Below are 24,511 nucleotides of genomic sequence, written 5' to 3' on the forward strand. Positions count from 1 at the left end.
GACAAGTAAAACCTGGCTGCTCAGTGTCCTCTGAATGGCTGGATTTATGATACTAGCAGTTGGGGAAACCAGCTAACCTGGGTACCTGGATAGGAAGGTGGGATGGGGTGCAGAGGAAAAACAAAAAACTTTTCCAATAGCTGTGCCAAATTTTGGTCATGTCTACACAGTATTTGCTTGTAGTCGCTGTTCAGCACCAAAGTACAGAGTGCACAGCATCAGGGGAAAGCCTCAGCCTCAGTGTGCGTTTGCAATAAAAAAGGCCAACGCCATGCTGGGAATTATTAGGAAGGGAACTGAAAACAAATCAGCCAGTATCATAATGCCTCTGTATAAATCGATGGTGCGGTCTCATTTGGAGTACTGTGTGCAGTTCTGGTCGCCGCACCTCAAAAAGGATATTATAGCATTGGAGAAAGTTCAGAAAAGGGCAACTAAAATGATTAAAGGGCTGGAACACCTTCCCTATGAAGAAAGGTTGAAACGCTTAAGGCTCTTTAGCTTGGAGAAACGTCGACTGAGGGGTGACATGATAGAAGTTTACAAGATAATGCATGGGATGGAGAAAGTAGAGAAAGAAGTACTTTTCTCCCTTTCTCACAATACAAGAACTCGTGGGCATTCGATGAAATTGCTGAGCAGACAGGTTAAAACGGATAAAAGGAAGTACTTCTTCACCCAAAGGGTGATTAACATGTGGAATTCACTGCTACAGGAGGTGGTGGCGTCCACAAGCATAGCCACCTTCAAGAAGGGGTTAGATAAAAATATGGAGCAGAGGTCCATCAGTGGCTATTAGCCACAGTGTGTGTGTGTGTGTGTGTGTGTGTGTGTGTGTGTGTATATATATATATATATATATATATATATATTTGGCTGCTGTGTGACACAGAATGTTGGACTGGATGGGCCATTGGCCTGATCTAACATGGCTTCTCTTATGTTCTTATGTTCTATGCCTTGTTGCTGAAGAAGGAATCCTTTTCTGTTTGGAAATCAGAAAGGACTGTGCGGAATACATGCTTTTTGTCGCCAAAAGCTCAGCACAAGTCCTCGACCGACAGAAGTTGCTCCAAAGAGATATATTTTCTATTTCCATTTCAGATGTAAACATGATCACAGTGTGACGCCATCCTTCACTCGTAGAGCTCAGGGCACCATTGCATGGGTTCTCTTGTCCCCCATTTTTCCATCATGCAACACTGGTGCTTTCAAGCAGGCTGAATATTCAATCCATTTTCAGTGCACTTTAACAGCAGGTTGCAAGTGGATTTTGCCGTTTCGCAGAGCAATCCAGAGTTGCAAAGTGCACTGAAAAGGCATTATTAAGTGTGTGTGAAGACACCTAATCAGGCAGTTTGGGTTGAAAACACCATGACTGCCTAAAGATTTCACAGCAGCCTTTTCTGCATCAATAGCAACGTGACCTTAAAGTCTTCTCTGCCCAGCGCTCCCTGTCATTTCAAAAGATCTTTCAACTTTTCAGGTTGTGTTCCACTAAGTCACAGGGTGCCCCAAAGACCAAACTATGCTGCTGTGGTGGCCGTCTGCATGCCTGTGATGCCCACTGGTCAGAAATAAAAGGCACCCAGATTCAGTTGTCGACTGGCTCCAGGGATGGGAGGGGCCTTAGGAATTCTGCAACGGGGAAACACCTCTCACCTTCTGCTTGGGGGCGACGCGTGCAAAGACCTGAACGTGTGGGATGAGCCTCAACAGGAACTGCGAGTCAGTGGCCTGCAGGTAGGAAAGCCCTTCTCCTGTGACACACAGGTTGTGGTTCTTGGTCAGCTCCTGCAGGGAATGTGGCGCGATTGGAAGAGCGATGGTGCCGCTGATGGACTGCCACTGCCAGCTGGAATCTGAAACAAGGACGTTCAGATTAAGATAAGAGAAAACAGCAGGGCAGAACGTGAAGGATTGTTTCTGGTGAAAGCCCTCTGGAGCTCTACTCCCATGCTATGAAGCTGCAAAGCTCCAATTCCTCAGGTGCCGATATCCTTTGCTCCCAAAACTCTGCGGCTCTATGTCTCAAAGAAACAGTTTAATGAAATAGTCTAGTCCAGTGGTGGCCAAACTTGCTTAATGTAGGAGCCAATAAGAATAAATGTCAGGTTTTTGAGAGCTGCAAGACATGAACACGTCAGATGTTTGAGAGCCGCAAAAAAGGAAGGAAGGAAGGGAGGGAGGAAGGGAGGGAGGGAGGGAAAATATATGGGGCAGGGAGAGGTGAAAAGAAAGCAACTTTAAATGCAAAGTAATAATATATAAATGTGTTCTCCAAGCTGCTTGGCCTGCAGAAGTGATTTAAAGAGAGAAAAGCCTTCTCCAAGGCAGTGGATGGGGTGCTAGGGCTTCAAGAGCCACACAATATGTGTGAAACAGCCACATGTGGCTCCCGGGTCATAGTGTGGCCAGCCCTGGTCTAGCCTGATCTCTTTGTGCTGCAGAGCAGGGGATATTGGCACCTGAGGAATCAAAGCTTTGCAGCTTCACTCCAAGCTCCTAACTCTCTACCCTGCAGAGCTCCTGTTCCAAGGCGCATCCTCTTCCAGCCTGGAAAGTCCTCGTCAGGCATTGTGTGCTCTGCCTGGAGCCCCGCCAACTCCCCCCGCCCCCAGCCTTTTTACCTTGGCCACTGGGAGGCTGCAAGATGAGTGTCTCCTCTTTTTGGGTGAAGTGGAGCTCCTGGGCCACGTGGCAAGCTGTCAGTGGGTTGTCGCCTGTGATCATTGCTACCTGAGAAAGAACAGGAAGGGCTGGAAAGGAGCACGCTCATATGATGGACAGCTCAAGCAGACCCCGGAAATGCAATGTCGAGATGCCAGGCAGCCGATAAAGCTTGGCAGCAGTGTTCCATCTCAGCTGAGTGAGCGTGAGCTAGCTCACAGATTTTAGCCTCCAGCTCACACATTCTTGTCTTAGCTCAGGAAGGATGGCCCCAGAGCACAGTCATTGATGCAGGAGCTCACCACTTTAATGCCAGGAGTTCCCAAAGTAGAATTTTTGCTCGCAAGGCTCTGCAGCTTAGAGGGAACATTGCTTGGCAGTACTCAGTTTTCAAATTAAACACCACTTAAACTACAGTGTGGGTAACCTCGCACACACACACGTAAGTGTGTCATACTCCTGAACGTGCATGCAGCTCAAATTTATGTTTTCCCCCACCCAAGAGACACCTGAAGAAGAAAAAAACACTTTCTGAAACGCAGCCTCTTTCAGGGTACATCCCTCTGCTTCAGAATCTACTGCAGGTTAAGATGACTACTGTGGGTTCAGCTGCTGTTACATAAAATGCCTCCTTCCTACCCAACCAATGAGGTTTTTGAAAATGCTCTACTTGGACATTATCATTTTGGCTGTGGCAGACATGGCCAGTGCTCTGGAATCTCCTTGACCTCTCTCTGAGCTACTCCTGGAAAAGAAGCACTGCACTGCATGCAAAAGATGGGGGGAGGGAAGGGGGAGCTCTCTGGCCCTGGGATCAGTTTCTATGGTTCAACAATCTTCAGTTAACCAAGGGAGCAAAACAAAATCTCCATTTTTGGAAGCAGCTCAGATGGTAGGGGGGAAAAAAACCACAACAGGACAGAGCTATTTGGCCTTTACGCTTTTTGAGCTTCCCAGAAAAAGCTGGCAAGCCCCATTTAAAAACAGGATACTATATTACTATATCTCATTCTGTGAATTCTTCTCCAGAAAGCCTGCATGAATATTAAAGCACAAGCAACTTGTGCAAGCTGAGGTAAGTTCTTGACTGCGTTGAAATAGCCTCATCAGCGACCAGAGGACAATTAAAGTGTGCACAAAGGGAATTCCATACTACACCTCTGCACTCTCTTATCACAGGTGTGGTTCGATTTGCTGAACTCCTGGCCGCTAGCAGTGAAAAGTCCTTTATGTTTAAAAGCTGCAGCAAAAGGAGGCTCCAGCTCAGTGGGAAAAGGGGGGGGGGGACAGTGGAAAAGCTGAAGGCATCGAGGCAGGATGGTGGCGTCACCTTGCGGATGGCCACCATGCCCGGTTCCTTCTGCAACACCTCTGCAGGAACACCTATCTTCTTTACTCACACGATGTGATGCGTTCAAGATTTCCCTGATAACTGGCTTGGAGTCAGCTTTGAGTGGGCACGAGACCACAATGAAGCCCATAAATCGAAGGTCGCACTCGAGGGCCTCGCGCTTGATCTCTCGTGCCTGCGGGACGGAAAGAGGACCAAGGTGATCATCTCATTCAACTGCTCCGGCAGAACAAAACCTCCACTGAAATGCACGTTCTGATGCTCGGACAGCCCTCATCTCTTGGCAAGGCTGAACGTGTGTCGGTTTGCAAGCTGGTCAAAGTTTCCAGCTTATGCTGGAAAATGGGATCCAGATTCTGTTCGGCTGTCTGTGGGAGGGTGCGTTCACACTACACTAATTAATGCGTTTTACACCTGGATTTTTGCTATTCTTACACAGTAAAAATCTGGATGTAAAATGCATTAGTGTAGTGTGAATACACTCAGAGAGGCTCAGCCAGAGCTTCCTCTAACGCTGCTATCATACTATCCTTGTCCTGAGCTAGTAGTTCATTGCTTCTTCAAGAAGACATCATAGAAAAATCCAGCACGCTCCCATTGGTGGCTTGTTCCCCCAGACCTTCTTCCACTGGTTCAGTTATGCCACTCTTCTCCAGCGTCTCTCCACTCATCTCTACTGCCTCTCCCTTTCCCCCAAAGCTGCCTGAAAGAGCTGAAAAGGAAGACCCATAGGAGCGCAAAGCCACACAGGAGAGAGAACTGCAGGGAGGAGGAGGAAAGAAGACAAAATTCCCCTCCAGTTTCCTTTGCCAATGTCAGCAGAGTTAGGCTGATGGAACTGAGGGATAAGATTCAAGCCTGTATCTTTTTTACTCTTTTCTCCAAACAGGAATTCCATTTGCTATCAGCCAGACCTCTTTGCGCCCCCCCCCCCCCACATTCTGAACTTATATTCAGGGAGAAGGTAATCTGATGTGTCTCCTAGGCATTTCCCTCCCCTGCTGCCATTTCCTGAGAAAGGCATTCCTAAGCTGCTTCAGGTTGCCCTGCACTACTGCTTGCCTCTCTGCTGCCTTTGACACATCCTGCAAACGCTACAAAGGCGTGGTGACATCTGAGTTCTGCACAGAGCGGACTGAAGTTCACATTTGCCACATAAAAAGCAAACTAGGCACTCTGGCTGCTTTTGCAACTGGAAGTATTCGAGTCATATTTGCAAGGAAGCAAAGGTCGCTGGCTGGGTGTATCCTTCCGTTGTTTCTCTCCTGAATAACTATACCTATTCTTTCCACCCATCTGATACAGGAAAATAAGCTTCCAAAGGAGGAGAAGCTCTGGAGGTCCTGTTCCCATGAAGTCTATCCTGCCAGGAGACAGACTCCTGCGTTGGAAAAAGGGAAGAAGCTGAAGGTCTTTATCCCGCCCTGTTATCCAAGATGGGTGTTTAAGTACCATCTGTAAATGTAAAAACACTTTAGGACAGGGGTGGCCAAACTGGCTTGGGAGCCACATGTGGCTCTTTCACGCGTATTTTGTGGCTCTTCAAGCCCCCAATGCCCTATTGGCCAGCTTGGAGAAGACATTTCTCTCTTTAATTCACTCCGCCAAGCCAGCAAGTTAAAATTGCTGTCTTTCCACCTCTCCCTCTCTCCATTTTCCTTCCTGCTTCTCAAACACCTGACATTCGTGTCTTGCGGGTCTCAAACATCTGACATCGATTCTATGTGGCTCTTACATTAAGCAAGTTTGCCCCCCCCCCCCACCTCGCTCTAGGTTGTAGCCAATGTTCTTCCTTCTCTGCTTTGCAAATGAGATTAGATTGGGGAGCCTGGTGGCAGCTGTGACAGGTACGGAAACACAACAGCACAATTACTGCACTAGAAGTTAAAATGACTAAATGGAGGCTGTCATGCTTTGGTCACATTAGAAGACGACAAGAGTCCCTCCAAAAGACAATCATGCTGGGAAAAGCAGAAGGCAGCTGTCCAAGGAGGAAACGATCAGCCTTACCTGCTGGTGAGTGAGGTGCCCTAATTCCTTGTAGCCGAGTGCAAGTACCCGGGCTCCCTCGCGTGAGATCTCGGTGTGGATGATGTTGTAGCTGCTCGGGCACTGAGAGAACTGCACGAGAAAAAAGAGGAGCGGTCACAACAAGGCCCGAAAGAGCACGGAGGCGTCAATGGAGCAGCACAGCTCAGTGGCATTCAAGCATTCCAGATGTTGAGACCCACAGAGCCGCAAGCACAAGAGGTCTACAGAACAGAAAAAGGCAAAGCCATTATCGTGACCTCTCCGGTGTCAGGGCAACGGGTGGCAGAACCAAGAGAGCTGGGGACAAGAAACCCCAGGAGCAGGCAGAAGTGTAGCGAAGAACAAGCCAGGCGTTAAGAGCCATGGAGGAATCCACTCCACCGTTTGAGGGATCTCACCTCGCAGTCTGGCAGCAACTTGCAAAGAGAGGCAGGAGATACAGGGTCCTTGCTGTGTATGCAAATACCACAGTAAAGAGCAAAAACATACAACAGGCTGTGGAATAATAACGAAAAACACTGTATAAGAAACGCAGTATAAATACTATTCAAACTTCTTAAAGCTAAACAGCCGTAAACCAGATATTTATCATCCAAAGCCCGGAAGTTACTTGTACCATTACAGTATCAAAAACCGTTTACTTCATTCGCCAACATCAAATTCACAGTCCATGTACGAGTTCATTCAAATCCATGTGTGAACGCTGATTTCCGACTTCAAAAGCTTTGCAGATGATTCACCCGCTCCTGTGGGCTGAATTAAAGTGCGAGTGCTTTCCAACGATCCCGTCGCAATAAATTCTTTATAATCTCAACAAATTCATTTAGAGTTTCTCTGTGTATAGTGCTGTGGATGGTCCATTGTGAATTGATAAGTGGGACATGCCTCTTCGAAGAAGGGCCATTCAGAAAGGGAAACCCATGCGCACTCGCTTCTGAATATTCCTTTTCTGTGAATGCTTGAAGCCATCAGATTGGCTAGTTTTGTGAAACTTTAAATGAATTTGTAATGGTACTTTATGGGATTCTGATGATAAATCTCTGGTTTCCAGCTGTTTAGCTTTAATAAGTTTGAATAGTATTTATAATGCGTTTCTAATATAGCGCTTTTCGTTATTATTCCCCAGTTTATTGTACGTTTATGCAAATACGTCAGCAGGAGGTGCTTGCGGAAGGCAGAGAAATCAAAAAAGGTGGATTTCTTGGAGCTTGCAACCCTTGTTCCCTCTAAGCTTCAGAGTCTGGTGAGCAAAAATTCTGCTTTGTGAGCTACTGGCATTAAAGTGGTGAGCGACTGCATCAATTATTGTGCTCTGGGGCCATTTTTCCTGAGCTAAGACAAAGAGGTGAGAACTGGAAGCTAAAAATCTGTTATTTAGCTCACGCTAACTCAGCTGAGAGGGAACACTGCTTGCAACCATCAGGTTTGAGACTGTGACCAACCCAAAGCTCCTGGACCACACGCTGAATACCATTGATTCAGCCCTTGCAGCAGAGCCAGGCAGATTCACATACGAAGAGCGCTGGCTCCATATTGCCCCGTCGTCAGACAAAGGGGAAAGCCAACTAACTGGCAGAGCACTCCTGCATAGTTCAGGGTGTCGAGGTCAGCCTATCATAGATAAAACCCTGACAGGTGTGGCTATGGAAAGTTACTCCTACACATGGCTTTTTTTGCAACAGGAACTCCTTTGCATATTAGGCCACACACCCCTGATGTAGCCAATCCTCTAAGAGCTTACAGGCCTAATATGCACAGGAGTTCCAGCTACAAAAAAAGCCCTGCTCCTACAGGAATTAATGGAAAGAAGAGAAGCAAGTATCGCAGGCTGTGGAAATCTCAGACTGGGGATGCAGTTCGGGGACTGATGTTTTCTGAATTTCAGGACATGCTAAACAAGGGCAGAAGACAGAGACCCATTCACTTGCAGATTACAAAATGCAGTTAGTGTTAGACATATGTGCTCCACCCCCCAAAGTCTTGGAAGGAAACAGAATTAATTGGTAGCTAGCACGATATGTGTAACTAACTCCTCTGAAAGAAGTAGGTGAGAATGGCAAGACTATGGAACATCACCACATGTGATGACCAATCAGGAATCTACAGTGACATTTCACCTCAGGAAAGCTGATTCTTACTTGGACGAAGTTAAGGTCTGTGCTTGTTCAGAGGGGCATTTGCTGAAACTCCTCAGTATGTATTTTAGTGACAGGAGCTTTAAAGCCCAAAACAAAGAATTATTTAGGATTTGAAGGGGATTTTTAACAACATCTCTTACAAATTTATACTGGAAATCAAATATTTTTAGAAAAGCTACTATTGGTTTGGATTCAGTGATCCAGCAACATCAGGCACTGGTGGTCACAGATCTTTCCTACTTCCCCTCCCCCTAAGCAATCACTTATGACCAGTGTTCCCTCTAAGCTGAGTTAGCTCACAGGTTTTTGGCCTCCAGCTCACACATTTTTGTCTTAGCTCAGGAAGGAAGACCCCAGAGCACACCAATTTATGCAGGAGCTCACAACTTTAATGCCAGGAGCTCACAAAGTAGAATTTTTGCTCACCACTCTGCAGCTTAGAAGGAACATTCTTTATGATCCAGAGGGACAGGCCCAGTGCTGAGGTTTCCAGTGCCCCGAGCTGAAATTTGCCCCCTGCCCCCTCCTTTCCCCCCCATAAACTTTCCTTACCACCCCCCTCCCTCGCTGCATTGCAAGCTGCTGCCCTCCTCTTCCCTCTCTTCGCGACACTGGCTTCTAGCGCTGTGCTCCGCTTGCCCCCCCCCCGCTGCCGTGCCTTTGAAGGGCCCGCGGGAAGAGAGTTCGCTCCCTCTCCTTCCTGGAACTGGAAGTGAGGGGGAGTGAATTCTCCTATCGCGGGCTCTTCAGAGCCTTAGAAGCCACGCACAGCAACATTAAACAGCCCCACGGAGGGAGGGAGGTGGCAGTGCAGGGGCCCCAGTGGGAGTCAGCACCCTAGGCTGTCGCCTAGTTCGCTGACTCCCACGCGCCAGCCCTGCAGAGGAAGTTCATTCTGAGGGGTGTGAAATGCACAGCAACATTGAAGCTGGTAAGGATCAGCCTAGGTTCGGCAGTGGTGGTGGCGAGGGGGAAGGTGAGGTGGGGGGGAGGCGAGCAACAATTCAATCAAATGCTTATGATTTATTAGTGATGTTATTAATTGAATTAAGAACATAAGAACATAAGAGAAGCCATGTTGGATCAGGCCAATGGCCCATCCAGTCCAACACTCTGTGTCACACAGTGGCCAAAATACACACACACACACACTGTGGCTAATAGCCACTGATGGACCTCTGCTCCATATTTTTACCCAATCCCCTCTTGAAGCTGGCTATGCTTGCAGCTGCCACCACCTCCTGTGGCAGTGAATTGTTGTGAGTATGATCTTATAGAAGCTGTAGCGATTAGTGTTTTGTCTATTTACTAAATTTTCTATGAAATTATTGCTGCTGCTTTTTGAATTTTTGCTTAAGTATTGGGAATTATTATTTAGTGTATTTCGTAATTTTCCACAGCCATTTACCTATTTGCTATTCTCCAGGTGGTGGCTGGGGATCGCCTAGTATTACAATTGGTCTCCAGACTACAGAGGTCAGCTCCCCAGGAGAAAAGGGTTGCTCTGGAAGGTGGACTCTATGGCATTATACTTTGCTGAGGTCCCTCAAGCTACTGACATTGGGGTTCACGTTTAAATGCCTCTTGTCCCCTGCTCACCATTTTGTGCAGCGTCTCCGGGGCTCCCTTCACAGTTGCAATGTAGCACAGATCAGTGGAGCCGACCTTCTCGTAGGAAGCCAAGACCGACATTCTTTTCAGGGCACTGGCAAAATGAAAGCGCTGGTGAATTTTCAGTCCCTGAGTTTTAATACTTCGGGGGAAAACTTTCTCATCTGGAAACAAAGAGATCGGGAAATCCTGAAAGGGTTCAACAGCACCACAAGCAGCAATCCTCCCTTTGGCTCCCACGGGGCCAGGCCTCTTTCACGTCTGAACACAACAAGAGCAGCCAGGTTGGATCTGCCCAACGGTCTCTTCTATAGTCAGAAGCCAAAGGGGAGGCCAGCAGGCAACAGCTTTCAGTAGCTGACTGCTGCCCAGCATCTGAAAGTCAGAGGCATTCTGCCTACAAACCCAGAGGACCTATTCAGTTACCATGGACAGTGGCTAATGGCACATCTAGCCTCCTTAAGTGGTCTAAACTTGTGGCCTCTCCCACATCCTGAGGCATTGAATTCCACCAGTTATAAAAATGGTGGGAGCCGTTCTGGATATCCCTCTGGCACCTCAGGGAAATACATGGCCATCTCTTTGCACGTACAAACGTGTTTCTGTGAATTATACATTTTAGACCAAGGGTGGCCAAACTTGTTTAATCCAAAATCCACATAGAATAAACATCAGCTGTTTGAGAGCCACCACATGAATAAATATTGCACACGTGTCTTTTTTAAAACTCTTAATATATTTGCACAGAAAGATAAAATATACGTATGCACTTTAGAACATGACCATGTTAAAAGCAGACTTTAAAAAAACAAAAGCTGTGAATAACAGTCCCCATAAGATCAGCATAGGGAAAGGTTAAGGAAGTGTTTTTCTGGCACCAGTGGGAGAAGGAAACACACAAATACCATATACATCACTGACTACTGTTTGCATCATTATGGATCTCTCTTTGGCTTGACACCAAGCTTAGTAAATACAGCTCCTACATGAGTTATGAAACTAAGAGGGAGCTCTGCGCCACCCTCGTTAATTCTGTCCCTCCTTCCAGTGGCTCCCTCTTGAGTTCTCTTTCCCCACTCTAGGTCTCCAGGTGACCTCTGTGGTAGAGAAGCTTGCAAACCTGCCTATTTCCCCCTGCTTCACACACAGCAGAAAGAGTCACCCACAGAACGGTCAGCACTCAGAGGTTGACTGAGGTCCTGATGCTAAGCACACTTACTGGAGAATAAGCCTGCCTTAAGTTTCTCCTTGATCTCTGGGAGCCGCACAATATGTGTGAAAGAGCCGCATGTGGCTCCTGAGCCACAGTTTGGCCACCCCTGTGTTCGACTGTACAGTAGATAGTACTACTACCTAAGCATTGCTTTTGAAACCCCTCAAAGTGTTTCACATTCATAATCTTGTACCTGCAAGGTAGAGAAGGGCTTAGGCCAGCAGGTGAGCTCAAAGGTGATGGAGGACTGAATCAAGGACTTGCCAACTCAAACTTTTAACCAGTAAATACATCACACCAAACTCTCCCATTTTCCAGCACTTCACAAACCAGTTTAATTTCTATGTTTATGTCTTGGATCCAAGGAAAGACACACTGCTCACAATCCTCTGTGAACACACACACACAATTACAATTTTATGCCCAGGTATTTAGAATTATATCAAGGAAAGCTGGAATCAGAGACCCGTGCATAAAGAACACAGGTTTACATAAGGTCACTCGGTTCTGCACAATTTTGCCGGAAGTGGCAACCAACTGTAAAGGCACAGTTCCTACTCTGACACAAGCAACTAATGAAGTGGTGGAGGGGGGGGGGCAGTTTTAGAAGGTCATAACTGCACTGAAAATTTGAGAGCTTCAAAAATACTGCAAGCCAATGCTGGAAAACTAGGTCTATTCTTATTAACATATCCTGGGTTGGATACTGAGGAACTGTTCTGCTACTGAAGGGTAAGGAGTCCTTCCCTGATACAAGGAGCTCTTCTTAGCATGATCAGTTCTAATCTCTCCTCGCGTGGCAGCTTTTAAAGGCTTGATATATTTGCATATTTTGGCCTGATTCAAATGGTCCCTTAGCAACCCCTTTAAACCAGAGGAGCCCCTGGAGGGCTCCTATCAGGCCCCCGAGCAACTGGCTGTCATCTGCTTCCTTCTCCCTCTCCCTTGCTTCCTTCTGCATCACAGCTTGCTTTGCCAGGCTTGCTCAATAGCACAGGAGCTACAGAGCAAAACCTGTATTTTCTCCATTGGCTGAGGCTTCTCCCTTGGAGAATGGGAGGGAGAGCTTGCTTTGCCAGGCTTACTCAATCGCACAGGAGCTACAGAGCATAGCCTCTACTTTCTCCAATGGGATGGAAGGGGGGAGGGAGAACTTGCTCTGGCTCTTTCCTTCCTTCCCCAGGTGACCAGGAGGGGGAGGAGCTTCATCCAATAGAAGGAAGAGAGGCGTGGCTCAGTAGCTCTGCTGTGCAACTTAGCCTGGACTGAACAGGAGAGATACAAAGAAAGCACCTTTAAGACCAATAAATGCTAATGTTTTAAACATGTTTTATTTTACATTTTTTTTTTAAATAACAAATGAGTTCGCCACTCCTGCTTTAAACAGCAATAACATTGTCAGCTTTATTCCAACTACCCAGGCATGGAGCACAGGAAATCCAAAAAGACCATCTCAGAGCAAATCACAGTACTACGGACATTCAAAAAACAAGTTACTATGTGATAATGGGACCCATCAGGCAAAGATCAGAAGAAGCTAAATCCCCTCCAGTCCTATTTATGGGACAGCTGACTTTGGGAGCAAGGACTTTCTCTGCGGCATGCCAAGGGAGTTCCATTTCTCACGGTGGCTGCAAGACGCCAACGAAGTGGTGGGACAGAAGACAGTTCAGAAGCTTACCTTTGGTCAGAGTCCATTCCACAGCAGTCAGCATAGCCTTCTCCAGTGGGTCACCCACCAGGGTCCCGTCATCCATCTGCATCAGCGAGTGGCAGGTGGCGATGACCCGGTGAGTTTCAATTGGAATGTCAGAAACAGGGGTCACGTCTTTCCCATCTCTGCAGGAAGAGGTGGAGGGCTGTGTTAACACGGATAGTTCAGTTAAACCCTACCTTAACTCTGTATATTGTCACTGGAGAGGAACCACGATAAATGATAACTGGAGTGACTGCACAACATGGCAAATACTTTTAAAAAGCAAGGGCATGTTTCTAGTCCTTGTTGCACAGTGAGCTTTGAAAATGCGTATGTAGTGGCTTGGATCCCCGGGGGCTTTTCCGCAGATGGAAGACTATCTGCTCACACAGTGCAACTTTCACATCTTTTCCCCCCACTGCAGTCTAAAATAACCCCAGTCCAATCCAGTAGCTACTTAAAACTGATAACAGGGAATGTGGGGGTACGTGCCTGCTTCTCCCTATTGGTTATCTGGCTCCCTTGGGCCCTGTTCCACTTTCTCTTCTACTTCTATTATCAGCAGAATGCCATATCTAACCCACTCCTGGCAAAGTCTTAATATTACCAACTTGTGATGCTGGAGCAACCGCCATTTCTCTCTAAATCTGGCCTTGTTTTTAAGAACTGTGAAAACTTTGCTGCCCTCCCAGTGCGAAGTGGCACTGCAGTTGCTCATGTACTAACTCTCAAACTCAAAATCTCACTCTTGTGCCAAAAGCACCTGAGTCCACTGGGAGTGGGATACGTGTGTGTGTGCAACTGGTGTTGCATGCACCAGGACATCACTTTTGATAGGAATCACTAGAAAGTCTGTGGTAAAACCATCCAGTTCCTGATGAAAGAAAGATTTCTCTATGAAGAAAGGTTAAAACGCTTGGGGCTCTTTAGCTTGGAGGAACGTCGACTGAGGGATGACATGATAGAGGTTTACAAGATTATGCATGAGATAGAGAAGGTAGAGAAAGAAGTCCTTTTCTCCCTTTCTCACAATACAAGAACTTGTGGGCATTCAATGAAGTTGCTGAGCAGTCGGGTTAGAATGGATAAAAGGAAGAACTTCATCCAAAGGGTAATTAACATGTGGAATTCACTGCCACAGGGGATGGCAGCAGCTACAAGCATAGACAGCTTCAAGAGGGGATTGGATAAACATATGGAGCAGAGGTCCATCAGTGGCTATTAGCCACAGCGTATTGATGGAACTCTCTGTCTGGGGCAGTGATGCTCTGTGTTCTTGGTGCTTGGGGGAGCAGTAGTGGGAGGGCTTCTAGTGTCCTGGCCCCACTGATGGACCTCCTGATGGCACCTCATGTTTTTTTGGCCACTGTGTGACACAGAGTGTTGGACTGGATGGGCCATTGGCCTGATCCAACATGGCTTCTCTTATGTTCTTATGATTCTTAGAGTGATGTGACATTACTTCTGGGTTTTCTCCAGCTGCGACGTCCATGCCATGCACACCACGGACATTTTTTTAAAACTCTCCTGCCACTGCTCCATGCGGAGGGAAGCAACCAGGAGTACTGGTGGGGAAGTCCCTCAATATGTTCCGGGGCAGGAAGGGACATCACCTGGCCAGGCCCTCCTTCCCTCCCTTCTCGCTTCCAGACCTACCTGAGCCCAGCCACGCCCCTCACCACCAGACTGTCGCTGGTGAGCGTGCCGGTTTTGTCAAAGCAGCAAATCTGGACCTTGCCTGCAAAAGGGATACGGAATGGTTCTGTGCAGTAGACATCTGCGAGGAAACAAAACGAGGGAAGTGTTTAAAAGCAGGCCGCGCCACCTCCTTTCTGCTCCCGACTTCACCCTGTGTGGTCTCCTGAAAATTGACAACATGGCCCTTGCCACCACACTCACCCCTTTCTAACACCTCTTAAAACCTAACACATTTTCAGGAGGAGGTTCTCCCTTCTTGTAGGCCTCCTCCCCAGGTTAAACTCCTTCCTCTCCCAGCACGGCCAATTCTCAACCTTCACAATCCTTCAAACCCCTTTCCCTCCCTTATTCTTTATGGGAGTTTCAAAGCGTTAACTACAGAGGGGTGTTTTTGGGACGGGAGGCAGCTCTTGGCAAGGAGAAATGGCATTGCACAAGGGCTGTTACAAATGTGTTCTTGACCCTGTTCTAAAACCCAATTATTGATGATGATATTGGATTTATATCCCGCCCTCCACTCCAAATCTCAGAGCGGCTCACAATCTCCTTTACCTTCCTCCCCCACAACAGACACCCTGTGAGGTGGGTGGGGCTGAGAGGACTCACAGCAGCTGCCCTTTCAAGGACAACCTCTGCCAGAGCTATGGCTGACCCAAGGCCATTCCAGCAGCTGCAAGCGATGGCCCCTCTAAGCTGCATAGTCTTGTGAGCAAAAATTCTGCTTTGTGAGTTACTGGCATTAAAGTTGTGAGCTACTGCATAAATTATTGTGCTCTGAGGTCATCCTTCCTGAGCCAAGACAAAAATTAGTGAGCTGGAGGCTAAAAATCTGTGAGCTAGCTCACACGAACTCAGCTTAGAGGGAACACTTGCTGCAAGTGGAGGAGTGGGGAATCAAACCCGGTTCTCCCAGATAAGAGTCCGTGCACTTAACCACTACACCAAACTGGCTCTCCATCGCTTTAAGCCTTGAGTGGGCTGAGGCTGGAGGCAGCTTGACCACCCTCTCTCCCAATGGAAAAGGTGAACCCTGTTTGTTCGCTGGGCTCTTTCATTTCGTTGAGTTTGAAGGGCTGGCAAGGCGATGCTTTCGCTCCGGTAAAGACAGATATCCTGAGAAGCACAGCTTCTAAGGATTAGGCTCGTGCCTTGCAAAAGAGGCACTGCAGCCACCAAGCGACAAGCGTATTAAAAATTAGCTGGTTGTGAAACAGAGAATGGTTCAGGCTCTCCTTGGATTGTATACAGCACAGTGGTGATCTTGCCCTGCCCCAGATAGCCCAGGCTAGCCCATTCTCGTCAGATCTTGGAAACTAAGCAAGGTCAGCCCCACCTAATACTTGGATGGGAGCCGTGTTCCCTCTAAGCTGAGTTCGTGCCAGCTAGCTCACAATTTTTTAGCCTGTGGCTCACACGTTTTTGTCTTCGCTCAGTCTGCTCAGGAAGGATGGCCCCTGAGCACACTAACTGATGCAGGAGCTCACAACTTGGATGGGAGACCTCCAAGGAATACCAGGGGGGCTATGCAGAGGCAGGCAATGGCTGACCGCCTCTGAAGGACTCTTGCCTTGAAAGCCCTATGGGGTCACGAAACGTTTGCTAGGACAGCAAAAACAGTGACGGTGTTAGTGAAAGTGAAATTGCTCAGCTGCATTTCATCTCTTCCCCCCTCCTAATTTAAATGCAAGGAAGTGATGGGACTTTGGCTTTCAGAAGCAACAGAGGCAAATTCACTGCACCTGGTATACTTGCTGCCATGCTCTTAATGCCCATAGGGTTTCCAAGGCAAAAGGCGAACAGAGGTAGTTTGCCACTGACCTGCTGCAAGTCAGTATTTACAGATATCCAGGCTTAAATCCAGAAAGTGGCAGGTGGTGCTTGACCTATGGAATGCACTTTTGCCACTTCCTGAAATCTCCCCCCTCAGCATGAGCTGAAGTTCCCTTCTACTCACACAAGGGGAGCTTGGGGGCGGGTGGGCTGAATGCAAAACCATTGGGACGTGAGTCTAGTTAACTGTCAACATGGGTAACATTTTATGTTGTGCTGTTTCAAGTCCATTGCTGCAAACACTTTAGATCAAATGATCCCATTTTTGGTTTTTGAGTGAGCTGTTCTGATGGAAAAGCGGTAATAAAAGATGCCTCTCAGATGCAAAATACCACCGATTCTGTGCACTCCAAAGTGCGTGGACGCAGTTCCCGGGGAGGCTTGGTGACTTACACAATTTGGCAAGAGCAATGAGCGAGGTGTTGACGGCCAGGGAGAGTTCGATGGGGAGCTCGGGGGGGACAACCGAGGTCAAGATTAAAGTGCATTCCAAGAAGAGCTTGTAACGGTTCCTGCTGGGGTCCTTGGTACCTTGGAAAGAGGAGCAGAGATACACCAGGTCATTTGACTGCTGTAAAAAGGTAAAATTAGCCCCCTGGGCAAGCACCAGCCATTTCCGACTCTGGGGTGACGTCGCATCACAACGTTTTCACGGCAGACTTTTTATGGGGTGGGTTGCCATTGCCTTCCCCAGTCATCTACACTTTCCCTCCAGCAAGCTGGGGACTCATTTTACCAACCTCGGAAGGATGGAAGGCTGTGTCAACCTTGAGCAGGCTACCTGAAAACCCAGCTTCCACCAGGGATCGAACTCAGGTTGTGAGCAGAGCTTAGGACTGCAGTACTGCAGCTTTAACACTCTACGCCATGGGACTCTGTGAAAAGGAAAGGTCCCCTGTGCAAGCACCAGTCCTTTCCAACTCTGGGGTGACGTTGCTTTCACAACTTTTTCACGGCAGACTTTTGCCTTCCCCAGTCATCTACACTTTCCCCCCAGCAAGCTGGGGACTCATTTTACCGACCTCGGAAGGACGGCTGTATGGAGTGGCAAATCCAGGGCAGAAGATGACCTTCCTTCAGAAAGAAGTCGCTCATTCAAACCCCCGCCCCTTTACAGAACACTAACCCATTCAGTCACCGATATAATTCCCCCTGCCTAGGAGGACTCTACCCGGCTTCCGAAAGGCAAGAAGAGAGCTCAATATTTTGAATGAATAAATACCTTCAATCCACACGTACGACGCAGCTGCAATGGCAAAGACCAGGAGGAAGAGGATGAAGATGAAGGTCTCCAAGTTGTTGGCTGTCACCCGCTTCACGCCAAACAGGATTGTGCGCAGCAGTTTTCCCTGAGAGGGAAGAAGGTGGAAGCAGCAATTACCTACTGTGACGGGCATGGGTTTAATACAGGGTACAAATACTGCCGCTGCCACCCACAACAGCCTATCTGCACGAGCTTTAAACAAAACCAATTGTCAAATGAATTCTGGTAAGCTGGTGGTGTCTGTTTTCTAGGGCTTTTTTTGTAGCAGGAACTCCTTTGCATATTAGGCCACACACCCCTGATGTAGCCAGTCCTCCTGGAGCTTACAGTAGGCCCTGTAAGAAGAGCCCTGTAAGCTCCAGGAGGATTGGCTACATCAGGGGTGTGTGGCCTAATATGCATAGGAGTTCCTGCTACAAAAAGAGCCCTGAATTGTTTTCCACTCTCTCCTCCTATATGGGCGTGCTATTCAAGAAAATGCCTTGCCTGCTCTACAATGACACAGAAATCGTGAGGTTAAAAAAATAACAAGCGACTTTTATCTGCCTGGAAAGGGTCAAAGGCTTTGAAAGAACAATGGAGGCTGGAAAATATTTACAACTGCAGCTCCTGGCTTCTGCTGGGCATGACATATGCCTTATTCTGAATGAGACATTGGTCCATCAAGATCACTACTGTCTACTCAGACTGGCAGCAGCTCCCTTAAGGTCTCAGGTGGAGATTGTTCACATTAGCAACTACTTGATCTTTTTATGTCAAGATGCCAGAGACTGAACCTGGGACCTTCTGCATGCCGACCAGAGGTTCTCCTATGGAATCACAGTCTCTGCCAGTTACTAAATAATGTCTCCTGGGGACAGTGAGCAAACAACGGCCAAACTGCCCTTAGAGAAAATTATAAATGACAGGACCCCAGGTTACAGAATCCCAGAGCTGGGCTACTGGGGTAATTTAAAAGAGGACGATAGTCTGTTCTATAAGCTTGCCTCGACCTTGAGAGACTAATCAGTGATGCAAAATCATTAAGTCTTTCCTGGACATCATGCTCTACCAGCCTGCTTCCCTTGAAACCAGATTCTGAGGGGAAAAAATGCTGACTCTTGGGACCAAGAACTGCCTACCCTGCTTCACCGGCAGCCGAACCCCGTCTGGAGGAAAACCGGCAGTTTAACTGCTTTTTGCTCCAGTGACCCCCCCCCATCAATTCCATCAAGATTGGTTGTCAATAAATATGGAATGTTCAGTGCCAGCCAATCAGGTTTAAAGGGGATTGGTAGCTAGGAAACAGACAGGACTCTGACCTGTCCGTCACTCCTACCTCAGAGGGTTTTGTCACAAGAATGGGGCATGTGAGGAAGTGTCTCTGAATTTAGGGAATGGGGAGGAGGAAGGCAGAAGAAACAAGATTTTAAACACATTCCCAGCCGCACCTAGGCTGGATTTACCTATCGCTGTTCTTCCGCTCAGTGGTAAAAGATCTATGAAAGTTTCCATTACCAGCTCCTTGCAACAAACTGGGGTTCTAAAAATATCAGGCTGGAGTGTTCCGTTTCTTCCCACTCCCCCGGAATGGCTGGTCTCTGCAGTGATGGAAGTTCCCCTCCTAAGGGGCTTGACCGCAAAGTCTGCTATCATGCAAGCCAGTTCAATTCTCTGCTTTACAGGGCCTGCCAGAAGCTCCAAGTGTAAAGGACAGGCAGAGCCCCCTAATAATCAAGGGCTCCTGATGATGGGGCTATAAATCCTTTGCTGATCTTCACTACCCCAACAAATCCTTGGCTCACACGTGAAGCTGCTTTACAGTGACTCAGACCACTGGTCCATCAAGGTCAGTGCTGTCTGCTCAGACCGGCAGTAGCTGCCCGGGGTCTCCGATGGTCTTTCCCATCACCTTCTGCCTGGTTCTTTTTAGCTGGAGATGCCGGGGATTGAACTTGGGACCTTCTGCATGCCAAGCAGAGGCTCTTTCACTGAGCAACCGCCCCTCCCTGGTTTGGTGTAGAGGTTAAGTGTGCAGTTTTAAGTGTGCGGACTCTTCTCTGGGAGAACCGGATTTTAGTCCCCACTCCTCCACTTACAGCTGCTGGAATGGCCTTGGGTCAGCCAGAGCTCTCACAGGAGTTGTCCTTGAAAGGGCAGCTTCTGTGAGAGCTCTCTCAGCCCCACCCACCTCATGGGGTGTCTGTTGTGGGGGAAGAAGATACAGGAGATTGTAAGCCGCTCTGAGTCTCTGATTCAGAAGAAGGGCGGGGTATAAATCCGGTCTTCTTCTTCTGGTCTCTAATCAGGTCAACACCCCCTCCCCCCCCACACACATCGGAACATACGTTGCAACCAATGTTCCCTCTAAGCTGAGTTAGTGTGAGCTAGCTCACAACTTTTTAGCCTCCGGCTCACGCATTTTTGTCTTAGCGCAGGAAAAATGGCCGCAGAGCAAACTAAATTATGCAGCAGCTCATAAATTAGGCCAGTACCTCACAAAGTAGAATTTTTGCTCACAAGCCTCCACAGCTTAGAGGGAGCACTGGTTGCAACTATCTCTCATAATAGCAATGCCTTTCCACCGTGTCTTACCTGGGATGTATTGAAGCCTGTCCTCAGAACGTATGCCACACAGCCATTATCTACAGCTGGAAAGGGGAGGAAGGGGCAGACATTAAGCTACACACTAAGAACCAGGATGTACAGATGAGCATCACGTCAGATGCTGAGGGGATGGGAGAGGAAGAAGAGGAACCTTCAGCAAGAGGAGAGCCAGTCTGGCGTAGTGGTTATGTGTGCAGACTCTTATCTGAGAGAACTGGGTTTGATTCCCCACTCCTCCATCTGCAGCTGCTGGAATGGCCTTGGGTCAGTCATAGTTCTCACAGAGCTGTCCTTGAAAGCGCAGCTTCTGTGAGAGCCACATCTACCTCAAAGGGTGTCTGCTCGGGGTGGGGAGGGAAGGTAAAAGAGATTGTGAGCCACTCTGAGACTCTGATTTGGAGAGAAGGGTGGGGTATAAATCTGCAGTCTTCTTCTTTCAGTAATCACAAAGCACTTTGGTATTAAATGTGACAACTTTTAAAGACGTCTTCACCAGCCATCAGGAAGCCTTTGGGGCTGAAAGCTCTCATAGCTGATTTTAAGGATGGTGAAACCAGGGACTTGGTGAGTAGATTACCAATCCAATCCTGGCTCGCCTTGACAGATGCTGGCTTCACAGCCTTTGCTTTGTTACAGAGAGGCTTGGAAAAATGAGCAAAGGTTCTATCCTGAGCTGTCCCAGCACCTCTGGGGACGGCACAAAGTCAATGCTGGGGAACAAGTCGAGATTGTCCCTGTTTGCCTGGCACGTGAAACCGTGATTAAGACGAGCCTTGGTTAATAGAACCTTCAACAAAAGTCCCAGAATCTGGTTGGACAGCCTGTAATTTCCTGCGGATGGTGTGACCTGCACACAAAAGATCATGCTAAACGTAGTTGAATTAAACTGTGGTTTTGCATGACATCTAAACACAGCCCAATTGTCACCAATACTGTGTACAATTCTGGAATGCTGTGTACAATTCTGTGTACAATACTGGAATACTGTGTATTCCACCTGGTCACCGACCTCAAAAAAGATATGATAGCCTCAGAAAAAGTCCAGAAAAGGGCAACTAGAATGATTAAAGGGTTGGAACACTATGAAGAAACCCTATGAAGAAAGGTTAAAACACTTCGGGCTCTTTAGCTTGGAGAAATGTTGACCGCAGGGTGACATGATAGAGGTTTACAAGATTATGCAGGGAATAGAGAAGGTAGAGAAAGAAGTACTTTTCTCCCTTTCTCACAATATGAGAACTCGTGGACATTCCATGAAATTGTTGAGCAGTCGGGTTAGAACTGATAAAAGGAAGTACTTCTTCCCCCAAAGGGTGATGAACACATGGAATTCTCTGCCACAGGAGGCGGCGGCTACAAGCATAGACAGCTTCAAGGGGGGATTGGATAAGCATATGGAGCAGAGGTCCATCAGTGGCTATTAGGCACAGCTTAAATCGAAATATAAATCAAAATATAAAATTGTTGGAACTCTCTGTCTGGGGCAGTGATGCTCTGTATTCTTGGTGCTTGTGGGCGGGGGGCACAGTGAGAGGGCTTCGAGTGTCCTGGCCCCACTGATGGACTTCCTGATGGCACCTCATATTTTTTTGGCCACTGTGTGACACAGTGTTGGACTGGATGGGCCATTGGCCTGATCCAACACGGTTTCTCTTATGTTCTTATCAAATGTAGAATGATAAAAGGAGAGGTAAGGGACTGAAAAGAGGCCAGCCACAGTATGTATGGCACAGGACACAAAGAGGTCTGGTATGCAGCAGAACCTTCACGAGATATTACATTTTTCCTGCTTCTCCCTCTCTCAAGATTGTACCTGATTTTCCACTTGCCTTATTTTGACATGATACATTTGGTCTATGACTCTACTTTTTTATGGGAGACTAATCCTATAGTCTGTTTGTGTAAACAGTCTGGGGGCTGAATCTCCATTTTCCAGTCATTTCCAAACAGGTACAGTTGCAGGAAGTCATTGCCAAAAAGGATTCCAGCGCCAAGTGGAGACTCTCAGAACAGGAAAAACAAATTGAAGTTCTGTAGCACCATTAGAGACCCAACAAGATCTTCTGGGTAACAGCTTTCAAATCTCAAAGCTCCCTTTGTCAGATATAACGAGGAATGGAGATACAAGTCTTCGTAAAGCTCAATCAAAAAGTGGGAAGTGTGTTGTAAAGAAGGAATTTGGGGATGCAAAGGTAACAATGCATATTAGATTAGAGCAGGGGGGAATTGTTTGGGGGCGGGCAGTGGAAATAGCATCTGTAGTGAGATGAGAATCCTACATCTCTATTCAACCCTGGGAGGAAGCGGTCCATTGTTTTGAAACTATGAATGACCTCAAGTTCAGCAATCGGAAGGAAAAGCCCTGGTTCCGACGGCCTTTCCCATAGTTGGGGGACTTTCTCAGAAAAATGGATTTAAAGGGTTTATTTTGGCACATAACACCCAAATCCGGCTACTCTTGAATTACGTGTGCCATGCTCGTATTAGCAGTCAAGCACCTATTAAGCCATTCAGAGAATGGTTTATTCCCCATCCAAAGATCCTCACGTCAGATCTCAGAGAGATCTTTCGATACTTAAAAGAGCGTCCCCTCGCTGCTACCGATCCCAGGTACGTACGTTTCAGGCCCGTGCTGGCCTTCTGGGGCGGGATGTGCTGCACGACTTTTGTTCCGCCAAAAATGACATGCAGTCGGGAGTCTGCCTGCATGTCCAGAACATGCTCTGGGTCCAGTTCCTCTATTGGCTCCTGTGGGAGAGCAGAAAGCCATTCATAAAAGTGCTTCATTCTTGTCTACACAGGAAGAAAGTTATGCATATGCAGTGCTACTTAGCATAAGGGGTGCACAAGTCCTGGGGCGGGGAGACAAGGATTCCCCTATTTCAGTTTTAAGCACTGGGTTTATTTCTGTACCTCTACTATAAGATTCAGAATCACTTCAGCTGTCATTCCACAGGGCAAAAGAAATGTGCTCCTTGGACTATGGGAGTAGCAAGGTATGTTTTTTTCAGCCCAAACAGACAATACAGTAGAGACATATCATTCCAGTCTTATTCCATCTCCACTGGCTTCCAATCTGCTTCTGGACCCAACTGAATGTGCTATATTTGACCTTTAAACACTGTACAGCCTGGAGGAAGGGGGGCAACGTAACTTAAGGACTACCTTATCCCATATGAACCTACCTGTACACTCTGGTCATCCTCAGAGGGCCAGCTTTGGTTGCCCCCGCCATCTGAGGCCAGATGGGTGGTGATCCCAGAAAGGGCTTTCTCAGTTGTAGCACCAAAACTGGAACTTTCCCCCCTCCCAGGAGATTTCTCTGTCTCCCTCTACTGGTGACTCTGGGAGAAGACTTTTTGTTTTGTTTGGCATTCCCCCAATGATGGTTATCAGACCTCCTCTGGTATTGTTAAGCTTATGCATTTCTGTTGAATTAGTTCAAATGTTGTTCTCAATTGTTCTAATTGTTTAACTATTTAATGTTTTTATGAGTGCAGCCTTGGGGACCCTGATTGGGTGGAAAGGCTGCAATAAAATGGTTTAAAGAAATAAATACCATTTTGTGCAGAGACTGTCAGAAGCCTGAATTATCTCTGGATATTGCAACTGAACCTGCAATATCCTTTTATTAAACACAGGCAAAGCCACTGATCAACTTATCTTCCACACACTGGACTCTGTCATTGCAGCAATAATGTTTCCTGGGGCATAAATTCAGGGCTTTTTTTGTAGCAGGAACTCCTTTGCATAATAGGACACATACCCATGATGTAGCCGATCCTCCTGGAGCTCACAGGACTCTTATTACAGGGCCTACTGGAAGCTCTTGGAGGATTGGCTACATCATGGGTATGTGTCCTACTACACAAAGGCATTCCTGATACAAAAAAAGCCCTGCATAAAGTAATGCATCTATGCTGTTTCCCCCAGTCAGCTTGGAGAATCTAGCCTTCAATAGTCAAAAACAATCTTCCTATGCTCAGTGTGACCTTTCCCTTAACCTCTCTTTGTTGCTATTCCTAGCATCTGTCAACTTGACATTAGCCTCCCATGTTCCCTCCCCAGTGCTCCCATAGCTTGAGTTCCTTAACCTGCAAATGCTCCCTGGCTGAATCCATTATAGAATCATAAGAGTTGGAAGAGACCTCCAAGGTCATCTAGTCCAACCTCCTGCACAATGCAGGAAACTCACAAATACCTCCCCTTACACCCCCAGTGGCTCCTGTTCCATGCCCAGAAGATGGCAAGAAACCTACAAGATCGCTGGCCGAACTGGCCTGGAGAAAGATGGCTGCCTGATTCCAAAGTGGCAATCAGCATTTCATAAGAACATAAGAGAAGCCATGTTGGATCAGGGCAATGGCCCATCCAGTCCAACACTCTGTCAGTGGCCCCCAACCTTTTTGGTACCAAGGACTGG

The 24,511-nt window shown here is 47.4% G+C and overlaps 1 protein-coding gene across 1 annotated transcript in view; it reads right to left on the reverse strand.

The window, feature by feature from the left end:
• Positions 1-24,511, reverse strand: part of ATP13A1 (ATPase 13A1) — a 50,603-nt gene that overhangs the window by 7,726 nt on the left and 18,366 nt on the right. The window contains exons 8-18 of the mRNA XM_060253359.1: positions 22,707-22,836; positions 20,077-20,132; positions 17,461-17,587; positions 16,632-16,769; positions 14,367-14,487; positions 12,696-12,853; positions 9,790-9,965; positions 6,032-6,142; positions 4,071-4,196; positions 2,631-2,739; positions 1,663-1,862 (exon numbers count right to left, since the gene is read on the reverse strand). Of these exons, the coding sequence (XP_060109342.1) occupies positions 1,663-1,862; positions 2,631-2,739; positions 4,071-4,196; positions 6,032-6,142; positions 9,790-9,965; positions 12,696-12,853; positions 14,367-14,487; positions 16,632-16,769; positions 17,461-17,587; positions 20,077-20,132; positions 22,707-22,836 (1,452 nt within the window). The remainder of the gene's footprint in view (positions 1-1,662; positions 1,863-2,630; positions 2,740-4,070; positions 4,197-6,031; positions 6,143-9,789; positions 9,966-12,695; positions 12,854-14,366; positions 14,488-16,631; positions 16,770-17,460; positions 17,588-20,076; positions 20,133-22,706; positions 22,837-24,511) is intronic.

The sequence above is a fragment of the Heteronotia binoei genome, chromosome 13, assembly GCF_032191835.1.
Source record: "Heteronotia binoei isolate CCM8104 ecotype False Entrance Well chromosome 13, APGP_CSIRO_Hbin_v1, whole genome shotgun sequence".
In the NCBI taxonomy this organism is placed as follows: Eukaryota; Metazoa; Chordata; class Lepidosauria; order Squamata; family Gekkonidae; genus Heteronotia; species Heteronotia binoei.